The sequence below is a fragment of the Micromys minutus genome, assembly GCF_963924665.1.
Source record: "Micromys minutus genome assembly, chromosome: 11".
Lineage (NCBI taxonomy): Eukaryota > Metazoa > Chordata > Mammalia > Rodentia > Muridae > Micromys > Micromys minutus.
The window spans coordinates 51,955,047-51,976,541 of NC_137980.1; the positions used below are offsets into that span (position 1 = coordinate 51,955,047).

Sequence of the window (21,495 nt, forward strand, 5' to 3'; positions counted from 1 at the left end):
GTCCCTATGATGGCATTACACCTGTATTTCCAGCATTTGGGGGATGGATCTGGCAGAAGGACCTGTAATTTGAGGTCATCCTCAGCTACCTGGTGTATTTGAGCCCAACCTGGGCTTTATGAGACACCTGCCTCTAAATAAATAAATAGGCTACCACGTGATTCAAAATCTCAAAGAACAAAAGGGGCAGGATTCTTCCCTACCTCTGCCGCCAGGAATGTACAGTATAGTCCCACTGTCAGAGGAGACTGCCAGTACCAGCCTTTTGTGTGACAGAATATTCTCTGCATCAGCAAACAGCACACCTTTAATCCCAGCACTTGAAGGCAGAGGCTGATGGATCGCTGTTCGAGGCCAGCCTGGTCTACAGAGAGAGTTCCAGGACAGCCAGGGCTACACAGAGAAACCCTGTCTCAACCAAACAGGTGTGTGAAGTGTGTCTATTTTTGCCACATTGTTCTTGAAGCTGGATTACAGGCTGTTGTAAACCACCTGTTGTGGGTGGTGAGAACTGAACTCAGGTCCTCTGGAAGAACAGATGGGCTCTTGGCTGCTGAACCATCTCTCCGGCCACGTGAGGTTCTTTGTGGTTATTGTTTTGTTTTGTTTTTAAAGACAGGGTTTGGAAGTTGTCTTGGTTGCTCTGGAGCTTTCAAGACTCCTCAGTTTCCAGAGTAGCTAGGTTTACAAACAATGCCGCCACACCGGGCCTGCCTTGGATTTCCTTTCTTCTTTTCCTTTTCTTTAAACTCAGCAATACTGGGGCTGAAGAAGTTATTTAACAATATAACTTGGAGATCAGTTCCTAATTATATGTATAGGGCTACATAAAGAACGCCACCCTCTTTAACAGCTTCGTGGCATTTCACTGCAAGCGCAGTGTTGGTAGATCAAATAAATGCCTTTCCATCTGCCCCTGCAGGTAACCATTTAGTTTGTTCTCAGCACTTTGCTCTGTAAACAGCTGGTCTTGAATGTGGTGTTGAAAGTACGGGGCCTGATGTGTGTGGACCCCTGGGGTACTTACTTACTTGTTTTGCTTTATTTCTAAGACATTATTATGTAGCCCTGGCTGTACTGCTAAGTAGATCAGGCTGGCCTTGAACTCACAGAGACCCACCTGCCTCTGCAGGCATTAAAGGTGAGCATCACATCTGTCCCTGGTGGCTTGTTCTAGTTTGAAGCTGGCCTTGAACTCATGGCAATCCTCCTGCCTAAGCTTTCTGAGTGCTGGCGTTACAGGTAAGCTTGATTCTGTTTTCTCACCACATTCCCTCCCCTTGTCTACATTTTTCTATTCGAGCCCAGCTTGAGCCTTTTCCCCACAGTCTGCTTTCCGAGGCTTTCAGAAGCCCCCCTCTTGATTCCATCTAAGAGGCTACCACCAGGAGCTTTGTGGAGAAAAACCAGGGAGGCAGGTTCTGAATACCGTGCAAATATTTACTGGTCGATGCTGGACCTTGCTTGTTCTCTGCCAGCTTGTCTGGTTCTCTGAATTGTTCCATCCCTTCCCAGTAGAGAAACTAAGTCTATTTTAAATTCATAGAGGCTGCCTTTAACCTGTGAGACTTTATTAATTTTTACTTAGGTCTGTGAGTGTTTTGCTTGAATACCTGTGCATCATGTGTGTGCCTGGTGTCTGTGGAATTCACAAGATTGACGTGTTGTGAACTCTGTGTTGAAATTGGGGACTGGACCTGGGGTCTCTGTTGGAGCAAAAAGTCTTCTTAATTGTTGAGCCATCTCTTCAGCTCCATCCTGTGAACCTTTATTTGGAAGAAAAGTCTAAAAACCTGAAAACACACAGGGGAGTTATTTAGAAATCATCTGATTTGTTATGTTTACAGGTGATGAGTGTGATGGGTAGACGAGGGGAAACAGAGTTTCAACCTTCAGTTTGTACCTTTCAACCATCTCCTAGAGTTCAAACTCAGTCAGCCTTAATGCTCTCAATATCTAGCCTATAAAGCTAAGATAAACTGTGGTGCACTTGTGCAACAGACCCCCTACTCAGCAAGAAAAAGGAAGGCCCTTCTAAGGCTTGCCACAAATCTAGATACATTTTTAAAACAGCATGCTGAGTAGAAGCCAGACACAAAAATGTCATATAGTAAAACTGCATTTATATGAAATTCTAGAGCAGGCAAGTTATATACACGGACAGACAGCAGATCCATAGTTGTCCAGAGGTGAGCAGCAGGAGGGAGATTACATAGGGAGTGAGGACCACTCATAGTGATGCCTGTGTACATATGTCCACGTGTGTGCGTGTGTATACACACACACATACACACACACACATACACACACACACACACACACACACACACACAGCCACTCATATACCTAAACCCAAACAACTTGACGAAATATCTCATCATAGTATCGAAATAACCCTATGTAGAAGCAGATTGGGAAACTGAGGCAGGAGGTTTATCTAAGGTTTGACAGCTGCTGAGTGACAAGCCTGGCCTATGACTGTACCCGTCTAGCTCCAAGGTCCACCCTCTTAGGCACTACGCCTTACTGCCTATCAGTCTGACTTAAGAACAATAGTAAAACATTGTTTGCCTCTAAATACCTTCTTCTCTGGTAGCAGAACGTCCAGTGTTGCATCTTCCTCAGTGAACCCCAGTTAGGAGCCTCCTGCAATACTAGTTAAAGGACTGGCGCGCTGGCTCCTTCTACATCTAGTCCACTGCATGGCCTCAGACGGAAGCTTACGCTGGAGGTGGAGCAGGGGGCACAGTGGCTGGAAGAACAAAGGAGACAGACCAAATGTCCCGTTTTTTCCTGGCCTGGCTATCCCAGCCTCCTGGACCTCTGGAAATACGACCCCTATAATCAGTTGGCTCTGGTCCTCAGCGCAGAACACTGGTAACAGGAAGCCAAGTGGGTGAGAGGTGACAGGAGAAACTGCTTGGAATGATGTCCAGTATAACCCATTGCCACCTGAATACTATATTGTTAGTGTTGATTAGAATAGATCTTAAACAGGCAACAGTTTATTCATATATTGTATAAAATATTGTATAATTTGAAAAGCATAAATGAGGGCTGGAGAGATGGCTCAGTGGCTAAGAGCACTGACTGTGTAGTTATATATAAAAAAAAAATTTTTTTTTTCAGAGCTGAGGACCGAATCCAGGGCCTCACAGTGCTAGGCAAACGCTCTACCACTGAGCTAAATCCCCAACCCCTATAAAAATATCTTTAAAAAAAAAAGCATAAATGAAAATTTCAACCAAGAGTCAAGGTCATTTTTTTCTCTTTTTGAAGATTTTTATTTTTAATTATTGTGTAGAGGACACTGGATTCCCCTGTAGCTGAGGTTAGGGGTCGTTGTGGACCACCAGATGTAAGTGCTGAGAACCAAACAGAGTTCTTCCTCGAGGGCAATAAATACTCTTAATTAGGGCATCATCTTTCCAGCCCCCATCTTGAGCTACAGAGCCACAGATGATGACTTTAAACTCTGATCTTGTTTCCCCTTCTTGAGTGCTAGAGTCAGAGGCCTGTGACATCACACTCTTTTTTTTTTTTCCAGTACTGAGGATCCAGCCCAGGGTTTCGTGCCTTCTAGGCAAGCACTTTACCAACTGAGCCTTATCTATCTCCAGGTGTGTCAGATGCTTGTTTGCTGTTTGTTTTGATTTGGTTTGGGTTTTCAAGGCAGATTTTTTTTCCTATGGAGACCTGGCCATCCTGTGGTATAGACCCACCAAGTGCTGGGATTAAAGGCCTGTACCATCACTGCCTGGCCCCATGCATTTATTTTGTACAAATAGAAACACTTCTCTACATACTTTATTTTACACTATGTATTGCCAGTTAGTTACCTTGTGGGTTTTTTTTTTTTTTTTTTTTTTTTTTTTTTTTTTTTTTTTTGGTCTTTTTGATATTTTGGGGTTTTTTGTTTGTTTGTTTGTTGTTTTTTTTGTTTTGATTTTGTTTTTTTGGGTTTTTTTTCCCCAGCTGAATACTCAACCCAGGGCCTTGTGCTTGTTATGCAAGTGCCCTACCACTGAGCTACATCCTCAACCCCTGCACTGTGTCTTGAAGACTGTTTATTATCAACATGCAAAGCAGCTTCACTTTACATACGTGTAATATTCAGCCAACTGTTTATTAAAAACACTGTAGTTAAAAAAAAAAAAAAAAAAAAACCCACTGGAGCTGGAGAGATGGCTCAGAGGTTAAGAGCACTGACTGCTCTTCCAGAGTCCCTGAGTTCAATTCCCAGCAACCACATGGTGGCTCACAACCATCTGTAATGGGATCTGATGCTCTCTTCTGGTGTGTCTGAAGACAGCTACAGTGTACTCGCATAAAATAAACAAATCTTTTTTTAAAAAAAAACACTGTAATTCATATTTATCCACGTAATCTGACTTTTAAAAATGTCTTGTTATGTAGACTAGGCTGGCCTCAAACTCTCAGAGATCCACCTGCCTCCACTTGCCAAGAGCTGAGATTCAAGTCGTGTGTTGCTATACCAGCCTTGCATATTTATCTTAAGGTAAGTATCTTCAATCATGTCTAGGCAGTTGAAGCAATTTTACAATTTTATTGGCATTTTAAAATGGAGGCTAGCCAGCCAGGTAGGTGTGGTGGCTCAGGCCTGTCGTCACTAGAGACATGGCAGCAGGAGGGCCAGGAAGTAGTCAAGGTTTGAAGCTAGGCTACATGAAGACCTTGCCTCCAAAAAAAATTCAAAATTAGGGCCAGCGAAATGGTTCAGGAGGTGAAAGTGGTTGCTGCCATACCGTGACCTGAGTTCAATCCTCAGGAAGGATGGAGAGATTGAGGATTCCCTAGTGGGAGGAGAGAGGTCACCAGCACTCCACGCTGTCCTCTGACTTCCTCCTGAGCTCCTGTCACTACAGGTATCCGAGCGGTGCTCATGTCTAGACACATACGATAAATGTACATTACAAAGATAAAAGTTAAAATGTAACTATTAAAGATATAACCCCACAGCTTCCATGATGTGCTGATTTATACTATTCAGCCATGCCTGGAAGATGAGCCATGTTGATACACAAGCTCTGCCTCATTAAAGACGACTCTAGTCTCCAAAAAAGGTAAAAATGAGTTCTGTTTCATAATGGAAAACGGGTGCCTGAGTCACTTGTTGAACATTTGGGTTTTCCCTGTCTTGCCCCCACAAACAATGCTACAGGGACTATCTCTGTTTAGAATAGATCAGAGATAGGGCTGAAGAGGCAGAGTGCTCGAATAAACTAACTTAACTAAATCCTGGGTTCAAGCTCCAGCACTGCATAAACATAGACGTGGTGGGGGATGGGGATGTAGCTCAGTGGTAGAGTATTTGCCTCTCAAGCACAAGGTCCTGGGTTCGGTCCTCAGCTCTGGGGGGAAAAAACATGGTGACAAATTCCTGTGATCCCAGCACTTGGGAGCTGGAGGCAGAAGAATTGAGAGAGGTGTCTCTTCAGACATATAAAATCGATTAGTATATACATTTTGGATGTAACCGTGACGGTTTAGACGTCTGTCAGTGATGCAGTCAGTGTCTCAGGTTACACCCAGACTTGGCTTGTGTGCTTCCTTTTGAGCCAAAGCTCAGTTGTTCCTCGATGATTTCCCCTCTGCAGAACCCGAGTGGACACCTGAGTAGGCAAGGACACACACGAATGAGGATTAGGCAGGCCCTCATTGACCATAAGCTCCCATCACTATAGCTATCCAAGTGGAAGCTCAGTATCAATATTTACTGTCCCAGGTTCTGGGCCGGTGTCCCCAGAGATGAGTCAGCTGAGTCCCTGCCCTCCCAGAGCTTGATACTCACGGAGAAAAAGTAAACAGACAGTTAACGATGGACATTTCCCTCAGCACTGAGCCGGACTTCCTTTTCTGACTATGATCTGGAACTCCTTGCAACGTAGCACACAGAGATGCGGAAAGAAAAACAAAACATTCTGTGGAACACACAACTGATTTCTTAACAAACAACTTGAGCTTTTAACAGACATTTGGACTTAAGAACTGTTAGGAGTTGGGACTAAAGCCCCAGAGACATCTGGGAATTCTGAAGGCCCAAGATGAACTTGACTAGTTCATCTGGCTCTTGGCAGAATGCCCTGTAGCTGCACCAGAACTTGAGGAGGCTTGTCAGACAGGAAAAGCTTTCTCCCCAGGGCCTCCCATGTCCCCTGGAAGGCTGGCAAGAGATGATTCTTTGGCTTCTCAGGATCTAATGAAGTGTTGTGTTTTTTTGTTTCTAGATTTTATTTGTGTGTGTGTGTGTGTGTGTATGTGTGTAGTTGGAGTTACAGGCAATTGTGACCTTCCTGACAGGTGCTGGGAACCAAATCTGGTCCTCTGGAAGAACAGGAAATATTCTTAACAGCTAAGTCATCTCGCCAGCCCCAGGCACAGGGTTTTCTGCCTATCCTATTTAGGATGTAGTTGAGAATCTGTAACTCAGCTGCCTCTTAAGAGTTGGTTCCTAGGTTACAGAGTAACCACGGCTAGCTAAGTGGAATTAACTCTTCATGCCTCGGTACCATTCTTTTGGTGTGTAGGACAGAGTATAAGAAGCCGCCTTGTTCTTGCTGACCATGCAAGTTACAGCTGTTTAAATCTACAGCTGGCTTACTGTATCTTAGTGGAGCCATTCAGACTTTGGCCTTGTCTTACATGCAGGATATGCCAAGAGGCTACCAGCTGCTCTTGGGTCAGATGCCTTCTAAACTCAAACCCAAAGGAAAAGATGAAATTCATTTCCTCAAATGGCTCACCCAAAAATCTCAGAATTGAGTTTTGAATGTCCTGTGGATTACATGCTCATCCCCAACCAGTCACGTTTGTGGGGTCTTGGCGTGTATTTGTTAGTCTAAATCATTTAGGTCATGTTCTTGGAATGAGGGCTGAGGAATTTAAGGTTTTGCTAGGAAGAGAAAGCAGGGTGAGAGGGATTGGGGGGCTGGATACCAGGGAACAACAAACAGAGACAATATGTACCTCCTTTCCCAGAGCAGAGAAGGGTGTGCATATCTGGGACAAGGACACAAAGAGCCTAGGTTCATAGCCATGGAAGGTATGGCTGCTAGGGAGGGAAAGAGAATCCGATAGAGGAAGCTTGAGGAAGAGGAGCAAAGCTCTAGCTTTGGGCTTTAGGCAGAGTGACATCTTAGTATTGTTTTCCTAACAGGATGACTTTGGTAATTGTGGGCATGTGTGGGTTCAGAGTAGGAAGGAAGTTTGTAGAGCTGTGGACACACCAGTCTCTGAAATCTGTCCTAAGGAATCACATAAGCCTGTAAAGCCCAGGTCTTCATTTCTTTTTTTGGGGGGGCATGGGGGGATGGGGACTTACAATAATAGGGTGAAGGCTTGAGGACGGAGCTAGTTGTGGGCTTTCTAATGAACTTCATCAGAGACCCTGGTCCAGAAAACAGAGGCTGCTCCTATAGGAGGCTTATGGTGAGACCCTGGTGTCTAGGCCTAATGTCACCACTGATCTGTTGTTGGTTCCTGAACCTAGCACTGCCCCTCTCTGGCCTCTAGTTTCCCGGTCCATACACAAGGCCAGGTCAGGTCCTTCCTCTTTCTTCAATCTCCAGGATCCCTTGGATTATCTCTCCCACGTGGTGATACTGTCCACAGCCCCTCCCCATGTTTCCTGTTCGTGCTATTTCTTTTCAAGGTATTAAAGTTCATCGATTCCTGGTGGAAAAATCATGCTCACTATAGATCACACTAAGATTTCCTTCACAGTACCCTTACTTCTGCCGTGATTTGCTTGACCTTATATTTCCATCCTCCTGCCTTATGTAGCAATCCTCCTGCCTCCACCTTCAGAACACCTGGGACAATAGCTTGTTATTAATGTTCCTTTTGACAATTTCTTGAGTTCTTTCCATTTCATTTGGGTGTATCTGGAAAGCCTATGTTTGGAATGATTTCTCTACATAATTAAAGGAGGTGTAAATTTTTGTTTTGAGACAGGGTCTAGAAGAGTAGTCCAGGATTGCTTTAAAACCGTGATGCTCCTGCCTTCATGTCCCAAATGATGGAATTACAGACAGGACTCACCATGCTGGCAGGGATTGGTTGTTAAGTTGTCAAAGCTTCTTTTGCTGTTAGCAAAATAGTCTTTACATCTGTAAATTTTGTTCTTGTAAATTTTGATTTAGTGTGGTCCTATTGCTTCTGAAGGGTCGAGTATACGTGTGGTTATATGTGGGTTTTAGACTTCATTTGTATCTTGGTCTTATTTCCCTAGTAAAATTGTCAGTGGTTGGAAGTCCATGGACACCCACCCCTCCTGTCACTGTTCTGTCATTCCCAATGTTTGCTGGTTGTCAGGCAGTTGGAAAGATAACATTTCCAGTTTAATTTAAGATTTTCATATCAGGGCTGGAGTGAAATCTCTTCAGTTAAGAGCCATGGCTGCTATTCCAGAGGACCCAGGTTCTACCCTTAGCTTCCACATAGCAGCTCACAAATCTGGGTAACTGCAGTTCCAGGGTATCTGAGTTTGAAGCAGCTAAGCCTACATTAGACCTTGTCTGAAAAAAAAAAAGAATCTAATTTGTGATAGTGTTCTAAATATATTTGAAAATGTTTTGTGGATTTCCTGTTCTTTTTGGGATAAGAATTCAACTTAGCATCATGGTCTTCAAAGAACATCTGACTCTTATCTGCATCTCCTGTTTCTCTTCTGGCTCCCATCACTCCAACCACATTGGCCTCTCTGGTTGCAAATTCAGTGACTTTGTCCTCTCTTCCCATGCACATCACTGCCAGCTTCACACCACCGACTCCTCGTCCTTTAGGCCTCAGAAAAGCCATTGGTGATGGGGACACAAAAGCAGCTGTAAGATGCAGATGTGCCCAGCTGGTCTATACCACAACTCTTTCATCCTTCACCATCTCTGTTCCTGTCTCTGACCAGCAAAGTCTAATCACTAGCTCTTAATTATTTTGTCTGCTTACATTAATTTAGTATGATTCCCCGGTAGACTCCAATATAGGAAGGACTGAGTCTCTAACACCACCATCATTAGTGTTTGCCTAATGCTTTCAGAGTGTGCTATTCTAGGACGATGATTCCTCACAGATGTTTTTTTTTTTTTTTTTCTCTTCCTGCTATATACACATCCAAGAGGCAGTAAGGTGTTGAACCTGATCATAATCAAGACCATCATCATCCTGAGTCATGTGTACAGGTCTAACTCAAGTTTCCTTATTCTAGTGATGGAAAGGTTGACCATCTGGATAGTTCTGCTCACCGGGGTCAGCAATGTGGCCTACCTGAACCCTGGCTTTTCTGCGTCTAGCTTCCCAGTTTACTCCTCAATACCGTGTGCTCCCAAACAGCATTTCTAATTATTTTGTTCATGTTGAAGATGAAAAGAATGAGTTTGCTATTCGGAATCCACAAACTGTATTAGGTGGACAGGATTAGGTCCCTGTCATGCTTAGCATAGTGTCTAGTGGTGACAGGTGCTTGGTAAATGGTAACTAAAAATCAACCCAGGCATGTGGCTTACTTGGTATTTCAGAGCCCCAGTTTTTTGCTCTCCAGGTAGCTCACCCATCAACTGGGATGTTTGGTTTCTCAGGAGAGGAATCGCCTTGCTCATGACTTCCTTTCTATTAAACACCCTTCCTTTTCAGCTACAACTACAAAATAACCCAACCCACCTCAAACCCAACCCAACCCAAATTCCTCTCATTTTCTCAGGCAGAGCAACTAGCCACAATATTTAGAACCTACATAAACATCCTAGATGTGCCACCTGCCATGTGGCTTTGGGCAAATTGCAAGGTCTCTTTATGCCTCAGTTTCCTTATTGGTGATGGGGACACAAAAGCAGCAGTAAGAATGCATATTCATTCAGATCATGGCCCATAAAAATCACTATTTGCTAACTTCTCTTTCCACCTTTCGGTTAGATAGACCGAATAGATGTGTATGCTTTTCAACATGTTGTTTTTCAAGGTAGGGATTCCGAGTCTGAAATATCAGAATTTCCTAGAGAAATGAGGAATGCAGCTTACTGCAGTGGACCACAGTTTTTAGGGAAGACTGGAGTTTACTGGAGGATGGCTCAGCAGATGTGGGCCTGGCGACAAGCCTGACCATCTGAGTTCAATTCCCGGGACGCACATGGCAGGAGAAAGAGCTGATTCAGTTCAGTGGGTTTTCAGTATCTTCACAGACCAGTGTAGACATCACTACAATCTAATTTTAGAACTTTTAGACTATGTCACAAGGAAGCCACATTGCTTTCCCTGGTGGTACAGGTCTGTAATCCCAGCTTCTGGGAGGACCGAGAGTTTAAGGGCTGCCTGGAAGACTTGTCTCAAGATAAAAAAGGAGCGGTCATAGTGGCGCACTCAGGACACTGAAGCAGGAAGGTTGCTGCAAGTTCTAGGCTAGTTGGGGTTACACAGTGAGTATGCAGTCATCGGGGGTGCATAGCAAGATGCTGCTTCTAAAACATACACACACACACACACACACACACACACACAGGTATACACACACAGTCACACACAGACACATACACACACACATACACACACAGGCACACACACAGACAGGCACACACACACACACATACACACACAGGTACACACACACACAGGCACACACACACACACAGGCACACACACACTGTAAAAGAAGTCAACAGGACTTCAAGTATGGATTGGTTAATAGGCTGTACTTAGCATGCAGGAAGCATGCGTTGACCTCAGCACACTGTAAATTGGGTGTGGTAGCTCACACCTTTACTTCTAGCATTTTAGGTGGCCCAGGCAGGATTGAAAGTTCAAGTCACTTTTGGTTCTGAGGCCTAGAAGAAGAGGGATCAGGAGAAAGAGAAGGGGCAGGGAAAGAGAGGGAGGAGGACAAGAAGGAAGAAGAGGAGGAAAAGGGGGAAAAACTAGAGGAAAAGGAAGAAGAGGGAAGAAGGAAGAAGAAAAATAATGCTGGCATAAGCTCAGTGGTAGAGTGTTTGCTCACCACGAGAAAGACTGTAGGTTTAATCCCCAGTACTACAAGAAGAAGAGAAGCACAAGAAATTGTACTCGTGGGCTGGAGAGATGGTTCAGTGGTTAAGAGCATTGACTGTTCTTCCAGAGGTCCTGAGTTCAAATCCCAGCAACCACATGGTGGCTCACAACCATCTGTAATGAGATCTGATGCCCTCTTCTGGTGTGTCTGAAGACAGCTACAGTGTACTCATATACATAAAATAAATAAATCTAAAAAGAGAGAGAGAATGAAATTGTACTCTTTTCTACCCTCTTAGCCACCCCAAGTCCTAACATATTTTCTGTACATTTGCTTATTCTGAACATGTCATATAATTCATATGACATGTATATCCCAGGACTTCATTATATCTTATTGCTTAGTTACCTTTCATTGCATAGACATACAGCTCTATTTTGTTTACCAGGTCATGAGTGTATCTGCTTTGGCTTTATGACTAAGTTGTCCACACTTGGGTGGATACTTGTTGCCACTTCTCTCAGATACATAGCAAGAGCTTTACCACAGAGCTGCAGGCCCATCTCAAGTTTAACATTTTGTGGAATTGCTGAACTGTTTCCCAAAGTGGCTACATTTTCTGTTTCCAGTTGCCATGCATGAGGCATTTGTTTTGGCAGAATGTATTATTTTGTTTGTTTGTTTTTTTTTTCCCCAGTCATCCCAGTGAGTGTGGGGTTGACAGGTCCTTGGTGACTTTGATTTGCCTTCTCCCAGTAACCAGCAAGGCTGAGCATCTTATCAGGGACTCGAGCTCATTGGCAATCTGTGTCTCTTCCTTGCAGCTATGTCTGTTGAAATCCTTGGCTCATTTAAAAATGTGCCTTTGTTATGTCTTTTCATAATTGAGTTGTAGGAGTTCTTATAGATCCTCAGGCTGGTGAGATGGCTCAGCAGGTAATACCATCTGCTGCCACTCTGGAAGGCTCCTGGATTCAATGATAAAGAGGAACACTGACTCCCATAAGTCCTGTGATGGCCCTATGAATGCCACAGTATATGATTGACTCTTTCTCCCAAAATTAAATAAACATAAAATAAATTAAGGGGCTGGAGAGATGGTTCTGCACTTTAGAACTCTTGCTGCGCTTCCAAAGGACCCAAGTTTGGTTTCCAGTACCCATGTCACACAGCTCACAATTGCTTGTAGCTCTAGTTCTAGGGGATCCAGCCATCTTCTTTCTTCTGTAAGTATTACACCCATTTTGTAGCTATATTTACACAGATAAATAAAAAATAAAATAAAATAAAAATGTTTACACATTTTGGATAAATTCTGGTACATGATTTTTCTGTAGGCTGACTTTGTTTCTTGGTGTTATCTATTGGGGCAGGAACACTTTCAGTTTTGATGAAGTTTGCTGTGGAACACTAGCCACAGGGTATACAACAGCTATTAATCTGAGCAGCTGTGTCATTCAAGGGTGACCCTCAAGGTCAGGCTTCTGGGCAGTCCCTCATTAAAAGCCTCTCCCCTGAGAGTCCAGTCCCTCCCCCACTCTCAAAACTGCATGCATATTCATTTCAAGAGGTGCTAACGTATAAAGAAGGTGGACGATGGACAGAAGGAGGCATTCGTGCACCTCTTAGTAAGTCCTATAAATTCATTGGTTCATCAAGCTAGACTTGGGTGGAACTGTTTCTTGGCTCTGTCACAGGTGCTGTCTTGTGGGTAAAGAGACATTTGTTCTCATCTCCCCAGGAGAAGTTAATGCAAGAGTCCAACTCGGTCCTTCTTTTGGTGCCTGTGTATTTGATGTTATAGAAAAGAAACAGATGCTTCACATGCATCAAGATTCACTCTTGTTTGCTTCTGAGTTTTAGTTCTTGTGAGCCTTTTAAGAAGGATACCGAGAGACACATGTTTTAGAACTATTAGTTCTGAGCTCACTTCCATTCATAACGGCTGATCATCTTTTTCCTCAGAGATAGTCCCTCACTATAAGAACTTTTACGTTGTTTATTAGCATGATGTTGGTAGGACCCATAGAGCTGCCTCGGTAGTTAAGAACACTGGCTGCTGTTCCAGGTTCGATTCCCAGCACCGCCATGGTGACTCACAATGGGGCAGAACTTCATTTCCAGGGGAATCAAATGCCATGTTTGGCTTCTGTGGCCATTTCACACATGTGGTGCACGTACACACATGCAGGCAAAATACCCATACGTGTAAAATAATAACATTAAACATTTTTTTTACAAAGAGGGCGTAAGTAACATAACAGGGGTCTGTCTGATGTGTGTCAGGCACTGGCTGTGTGCTAAGCCTTTCCCTGTGTCAGTCTCGGCAGACTTTATACAGAATGAATGCTACTTTAGCTTCCACTTCACACAAGGCAATATGCATGTTCCAACATTATCCTTTTAGGAAGGAAAATGTACAGACCAAAGGAGTTCATGTTATGAGTAAGTCACAATGCTCGGTTCCAAAGACATGTGTCCTTATTCTTTTATGCTCCCATTATCCTCTGCTCCTTAGCTATGGCCCCTGGAGCCAATTTCTACATTCTCCCAACATCCTGATTCCCTGCTGTCATTGTTTACGACTAGTTCTCTAACACCCAAATGGGCTTGGGAACATAGTGATCCTCTAGAAATGTGCACCTGAATAATGAATTAGGTAATAATGCAGAGCATGTGTTTAGCTTAGCGTGCATCAGGGCCTTGGGTTTTATCCCTAGCATCAAATGAAATACCCCCATCCCTCAAAAGCTCCACAAGGTGAAAACATCTGATACCACTCTGTTTATCACTCACCAATGGAAGCTGGGCGTAGTGGGACATGCTTCTGGTCCCAGAACTTAAAGGTACAGGACTTCCTCAAACCTCCATATCCTCCCTTGGTCACCAAAAATAAAAATATCTACAAAAAAGGGATTGCTGGGGCTGTGGCTGCTCTTCCCGAGGTCCTGAGTTCAAGTCCCAGCAACCACATGGTGGCTCACAACCATCTGTAATGTGGTCTGATACCCTCTTCTGGTGTGCATGAAAACAGACCACTCGTGCATAAAATTAATAAGTAAATCTTAAAAAAAAAAAAAAAAAGATTGCCACATATTTGAAGGCACTGTAAATCACATAAAGATTGCTAGGTCAGCCAGGGGTTACATGGCAAGACCCCGTCTCAAAACACAAAAATATGAACAAGAAAGGCCAGGTGTGGTGGCACCTTCTCAGTACTGGGAAGGCAGAGACAGGAAGATCAGCCTTTCAAAGACATCTTCAGATACACAGTGAATTCAAGACTTGCCCAGGTTATGTAAAGTCCCAGTACCTGAAATCCAAAATAACTCAAAATAAAAATAAAACTTTTCAATGACACACGGTTTGAACTTTGAATAATCCCCAAATGGTTGACTGCGGCCACTTGCCCCTGCTTGCCTCTTGGACCACGGCACACACTCATGTCTCTGCTGACCCTCTTGTCCTTTTGGTTGTGAGCCTAACCTTTGAGGGCTGAGCCCTCTCTCCAGCCATATTTTCTGATCATTTATATTTGCTGTTTCCTGGCTCCGCCGCAGCTGTCCCCTCTGCTTAGAAGCCATGAGAACTCATTCTGCAGTTCTTATCTGAAATGTCAGTTTGTCTTGTCACCAGCACCCGTCCCCTCCCCCATGGGTATTCTCTACATGCATTTGTTTTTCTTTTTTTAAAAATCCTGTTTTTCTTCTTTAACAGAAACAGCTTACCTATTTATGGGGTACAGTGTGATAACCCAATACAGTATACAGGTGTAGTAATCCTAGGCCAACTGACACAGGACTTCGGACATTACTTGTACTAGGGAAAGTCAAAAGCCTCTACTGCCTATTTTGAAGTAGTCAATACTTTTTGTTAACCAGGGTTATACTGTCGATACGCGGTTCCATTTTTCTTCATGGAGATAGAAATTCCTTGTATAGTTAATTATTATAGCTAAATTTTCAGCATTCATTTGGCACTTTGCATTCATAACTACTATGCAGTTAGTGCTTAGCAACGGGCTCTCCAAACCCCTGACTTGTTGTGTTTGCTTATTTCTAAGCCGTACACACTCCCACCAGGAGGGATTTCATGCTACCGGCCCTAATCGAGAAAAGCAGAAGCGTATCCTTACACAGTATTTTATCCTTACACAGTATTTGCCGTAGTACTGGTCCTGGTTATTATTGGCAACGTCACACAACCTAGGGTCATGTGAGAGGAGGAAACCTCAGTTGAAGAATTGCCTCCGTCAGATTGATCTGTGAGAAATTGTCTTGATTTTGAAAAATTAATTGGTGTGAGAGGGCCCGGTTCACTGTAGGAGAAGGCATTGTCCCTGGCGCGCGTTTGCCAGTGTTGTACATGAAAGCTGGCTGAGCATGAACAGAAGAGAAAGTCTGTAAAAGCAGGGTTCTTCCATGGTTTTAGCTTCAGGCTCCTGCCTTGAATTCCTGTTCTGACTTCCCTCGGTTAAGTAACTTGCTGAAGGTCGCAAAGCTAATAATTAACTGCTCCAAAGTGTGGTCTCACCACACAGTATTGTGCCTTGAAAATGGTTGGCGTTTAATAAATACTCACGTCGCACTCTTTAAAAAATATAAAAGTAAGCACTTTAACATTATAAATATTCGCACGAGTGAAATTATTTCTTTAGAGTTTGCTCACTATCTCAGTAAAATAAGTACAATATTTCTTCACTTCTGCTTGAACAGAGGCGTAGTCCAACCTTTGCTAAAAGTTTGACACATCCCGCTTTCCGTCGTCCTGCCGCACGGCTTTCTGGGAGTGGTAGTTTCAAAGTCTGCGGACTCCAGCAGCAGCAGCGGCACTCGCTCCACGAAGGTACTACAGTGTGGCGCGCACGTCTTGAGGCTCTTCCGCATTGCCTGTGCGCCCGCCTCAGCTATCATGGCTGCTCCCTTGGCCCTGGTGCTTGTGGTGGCCGTGACCGTGAGGGCGGCCTTGTTTCGCTCCAGTTTGGCCGAGTTCATTTCCGAGAGGGTGGAGGTGGTGTCCCCACTGAGCTCTTGGAAAAGAGGTGAGGCCACTGACTAGAGTAGGGCGGTCCGCGCTCTGCCAGCCTCAGTGAATTGAATTGGATGTGGAGAAAGAAGGTGGACACAAGCCCGCGGTTCTGTGAAGACTGACCCGCGTCTGGGGTTCTTCGCAAGCTGAGGGCGGAGCTTTGGTGTGGAGGATGGGGTGTGGAGATACGGAGTGTGAGCCCCACTACCCCAGGGATGGGTATCCAAGGGGGCGTGTCCCGGTATCCCGAGTCGGGCGGCGGGATCCGCGGAAGGATGGATTTTGGAGGTTGCTGTGTGCATTGGGTCTTGGGAAGTATTAGCTTTTGGCGGTGAGATTACAGGGGGTGTTCCACCGAGTAGCAGACAGAGGAGCGGGTGACTGGGACCGAGGAAACCAGTGCCTTTGTAGGAAGGTAGCTGTGTACTTAAGTCACCTCTGCTCAGTCTAGGACTCATCGTGAAGTTTTTCTTAGTTTGTCTTTTAAATATATGTTCTTCATCAAACCCTATTGCATACCATCACCTCCAACAAGACACAGAGATTGGGCTAAAGAAGCCACAGGCCAGTAAAGGAGATGAACAAGTTTCTATAGTCATTTCCTTGGTGTCTGACTCTGAGTAAACTGCCTTCCCTTTTCTAGAATGAATGAATGAAGGACTAGGGTTGGGGAAAGATTAGAAAAATGAGGAGTTTCAGGTTGCAAAGGATCAAGAAATACCTGACGTTGTGAACTATGCAGAGCAGAAAAAAGATGTGGGTTAGGTTGGAGCTACAGTTTGATTTATTTATTTTTAGTCATTATTACTTTATGTGTGTGTGTGGTGTGTGGGTGTTGTATGCGCTTGTGGTGTGTGTTCAGAAGCCAAAGGAGGATGTCTGGTGTCCTTCTGTATTACTCTATCCTTTATTCCCCGAGACAGGGTCTACTTGAACTTGAAGCTATTTCAGTTGAGCTGTATGGCCGAGAGCCCCCGGGAGCCTCCACCCCTACAATCCTTCAGAGAGTCACAGTCATCTCTGGATATGACTGTTGCGGCTTTGCTTTTTGAAAGGGATGCTGGGGATTTGGATTCAGATCTTCCTGTTTGCACTTTGAGTGAGTGCTCTTACTCACTGACCCATCTGTCCAGATCAGACGGTTTTAAACAAATCAGGTGCACAATACATACGAAGCACGTGTAAGTGTAGACAGAGAGCTTAGTGAATTTTTATGAATCACGTATATACACATGGATAGCCAGCACCTAGCTCAAAAACAACATCCTAGAAGTCTGATTTATGTAGCCTTACACTTTGCTTATTATTTGATTTTGAAACAGGATCTCTTCTTTAGCCCAGCATGTACTCAGAGTCATGGTGATCAGCCTTTCAAGTGTTGGGATTACAGGTGTGAGCCACCACATCTAACTTTATCCTCAAACTTTAATGCCTATGTTTTAATATCACTTGCTGTCGTCAACTTCTTTTTCCATATTTCGTTATTTTTGTGAACGTTCGTATGTGTGGACACATGTGCTTGTATGGAGGCTGGAGAACACTTGTGGGAGTTGGTTCTCTCTTATGGTATGGCTTCACTCAGGTAAAGTTTCTCAGTGTATGTCAAGAAGTCTAGTAAGCTTTGAAAATGTGTTTCCCCTCACTTAACCCTCACAATGATTCTCTGTGGTAGATGGTGGTATGCTCCCCATTTTACAGAGAGTAAAACGGGACTAAGTAGTAGTGGTGACTCTCGTGTGAGGTGGTAGAGCTTGGGTTTGTTGTTGAAACGAACTGCAGCCACTTACTTGCCTACTCTTTTCTAGATGCTAGAGCACTCAAGGTAACTACCAGCCCTTCTTCCTCTATGCTCTTAGAGCCTTAGACAACTGAGTAAGACTTTCTCAGAACTGGGCATGGTGCCGCAGGTCTGTAATCTCAGCACCTGGGAGGCCGAGGCAGTAAGACCATGAGCTTAAGACCAGCCTAAGCTTCTTGTAGAATTCAAAGCCAGCAGAGTGAGACTCTCTTAAAAACAAAAACCAAGGGAGCTGGAGAGATGGCTCAGCAGTTAAGAGCACTGACTTCTTTTCCAGAGGTTCTGAGTTTAGTTCTCAGTAACCACATGGTGGTTCACAACCATCTGTAACTCTAGTTCCAGGCGATCTGATAGCCTCACATAGACGGACATGCAGGTAAAACATATATGCCCACAATATAAATATAAATATATCTTAAAAACAACAACAAAACCCAGCTGTTTCTCACCTTATATAAGAATGTGCTTATCTCTGGTCTTTCAGTAGTATTGTGAGCTTTGGTGTGAGGTTGGTTACTGTTGAACAATGTGGGAGGAATTGTTTCTCACCTTATATAAAAATGTGCTTATCTCTGGTCTTTCAGTAGTATTGTGAGCTTCGGTGTGTAGTTGGTTACTGTTGAATAATGTGGGAGGAACATGGAAAGCATAGCTCTGTTGTTTACAGAGTAGATTGGATGAGGCAATGCTGTGTATGATTTCTAGAGTAGCAGGAAGGATCTGAGCCTTTCTCTGGCTCTGCCATTTACTTCCTGGCTTCTCATCTGTGAGACAGGGCACTGCATAAGAAAGTCCCTGTCAAAGCACAATAAACCAAAAGACCAGTTCCAAAGCCATGAATTTAGGAGCTAGGACAGTGGCTGAGCTGACGAGGTGATCCAGAGAGGACAGGGCAGTGTTTGCTGTGTATAGTGTGGCACTCCAAGGTTTAGGTCGCTGTAGCTTAGGGCCAGCATCAAGGCTACTGAGAACTGGTAGTCTCATGTGGGTCTTGTTTACAAGGATAGTTACTAGTTTCAGTTTAAAGAGAATATACAGCAGCTGTCACTTGTATTTGCAATTCTTTAACTGGGATAGATGAAAAAGCAGGTAATTGTGCCAGGCATGGTGTCTTGTTTTTTTCTTCTTGTGTGTATGTGTTCTTCAAGACGGGGTTTCTCAGTGTAGTCTTGGCTGTATTGGAACTCACTCAGTAGACCATGCTGGTTTAGAACTAAGAGATCCACTAGCCTCTGCTTTCCATGCGCTAGGATTAAAGGTGTGCACCACCACTGCCTGGTATGTCTCAGCGTTGTAATCCCAGCATTTGGAGGCTGAGGCAAGAGTGGGCTACGTGAGTGAGTTCCAGACCAACATAGGCTACAGAGTAAGACCTTGTCTCAAAACTAAAGAAACAAGCAGATGGTTGTATGAAAAACTTAGTTCTAGGCATTTAGAAGAGTGAAGTAGGATCCATTCTGGTTTTACATGGCATTTTGAGATTTTTGAGTCACCAGCTCTATGAATAAAGTCCCTGTATCCTCATAGACTTTGATGGGCTGTAGTATGGGCTTATTAATTTATTTCGACATTGTGTGTGTTCTGTGTGTGCACGCAATGTGTATACACACAATGCGTGTGCAAGTGTGTGTGTTTGTGTAGACCACATTCTTCCTGTTTTGTGCTCCACCTTATTTTTTGAAAAAGGATGCTTTTTGGTTGGGATGATAAGATACTGACCAAAACCAACATGAGGGGAAAGAGTTTCTTTGGTTTACGGGTTACATCATCAGGGAACGTGGAGGTAGGAACCCGAAGCAGAAACTAAAGCAGAGAAACTAAAGCTGCTTGCTAACTGGCTTCTCCTGGCTTGTTCTGTTACCTTTCCCATGCAGCTCAGGCCTGTGGTGGTCTAGGGCTTCTGGCATCAATTAGCAATTAAGAAAATACCCCCACAGACCTACCCACAAATCAGTGTGGTGGGGGCAGTTTTTCATCTGAGATTCCCTCTTCCTCTAGGTCTGCATATGTTGTTCAGTGGTAGATTACTTGCCTATGATTATGGAGCCCTGAGTTCTACCCCAACACAGCAAAAAGCCAACCACCAACCGAATCCCACCCTATTCCAAAATATTAATTAGGTAATAATCTCCTGGGGGAAAGAAGAAATATTACAGCTAGGTGTGGCGGTACATATCTGTAATTTCCACTGGTGGAGGCCTAGACAAAGTTTGCAAGTTTAAGATTTTCCTGGGCTCTGAAACAAGGTCTAAAAAAGAAAGGAAAGAGAGGTGGGGGGTAGGGGTGTTCAGGGCCTCTCCTTTGGTGTACTTTATGACTTTTATTTTTAAAAATTACATGAGAAAGAAAAGCTTAAAGCTTATGAGTTCTTTGGGTTTTTATTTAATTTTGTCTTTTAAAATATTTAATAGTTGCTGTTTGATTAAAATAAAGTCTTTTTGCCTAGGCTGGCCTCCAATCAGGCCAAAATAACCTTGAACTCCAGATTTTCCTGCCTCTAGGATTACAAGATTATGTTACCACAGCCAGGGTGTGTGTGTTGCTGGAAGTCAAACCTAGGTACTTGCCCATCTTAGTCAAAGGCTCTACCACTGAACTATGTCTGTGATTCTGAGTTTTTGCTTTTTTTCTCTCAGTCTTTTGTTAAACTGATTTTACCCAGCTAAGGCTACTTGAGACACTGACCACCACCACCTCCAAAAGAAAAAAATAACTAAAAGTTTTTTAACCTATAGTATCAGTGCATTGGTATGTATTGTTAAAATCTCTGGCAGCTTAATTCATTCTTTGGTTGTTGTTTCAAACAGGGGCAGCCATCCATTATAAATATAAATATAAAATATAAAAATTTAATATTTTGGGGCAGTCTCAATAATGTCCTTTACAAATCCTTGTGTCTTAGTTTCTATTCCTGCACAACAAGTCATGGCCAAGAAGCAAGTTGGGGAGGAAAGGGTTTATTCAGCTTACACTTCCACATAGCTGTTCATCGCCAAAGGAAGTCAGGACCGGAACTCAAGCAGCTCAGGAAGCAGGAGCTGATGCAGAGGCCATAGAGGGATGTTACTTACTGGCTTGCTTCCCCTGGCTTGCTCAGCCTGCTTTCTTATAGAACCCAGGTCTACCAGCCCAGGGATGGCACTACCTACAATGGGCTGGGCCCTCCCCCCTTGATCACTAGTTGAGAAAATGCCTTACAGCTGGATCTCATGGAGGAATTTCCTCAACTGAGGCTCCTTTCTCTGTGATAACTCTAGCTTGTGCCAAGTTGCACAAAACCAGCCAGTACACCTTGTTTCATTTTATATTCTTGTTTTATCACCTTTTACTTTTCAAAATTGCTAGTACCTAATAAAACTCCTTGTGTTGCTACACAGAGAAACCCTGTCTTGGAAAACAGAAAACAAAACAAATAAAAAGATTGTACTGCTTCCTTATTGTTGTCCAGTTCTTGGCCTTAAGTTCAGTCCGTGACCTTGTTTTGCATTTAGTGGTTATGTCTCCTTAGTGACTACCAATCTGGGACACATCTTTTAGTTTTTCAAGATTCCTGGGCAGTTATTTTGCCTTCAGTTTGGGTTGTCTGATGTTTTCCAGTGGTTAGGCGGAGGGTATGGTTTCGCTTGTTTTCCCCATGGTACCGAGTGGGTAGCAAGAGGGCCACAGAAATGTTCTT

The 21,495-nt window shown here is 43.8% G+C and overlaps 1 protein-coding gene across 1 annotated transcript in view; it reads left to right on the plus strand.

Moving 5' to 3' along the window:
- Positions 1-15,900: 15,900 nt before the first annotated feature.
- Positions 15,901-21,495, plus strand: part of PIGU (phosphatidylinositol glycan anchor biosynthesis class U) — a 68,656-nt gene continuing 63,061 nt past the window's right edge. The window contains exon 1 of the mRNA XM_080925050.1: positions 15,901-16,034. Within this exon, the coding sequence (XP_080781176.1) occupies positions 15,905-16,034 (130 nt within the window). The 5' untranslated portion in view covers positions 15,901-15,904. The remainder of the gene's footprint in view (positions 16,035-21,495) is intronic.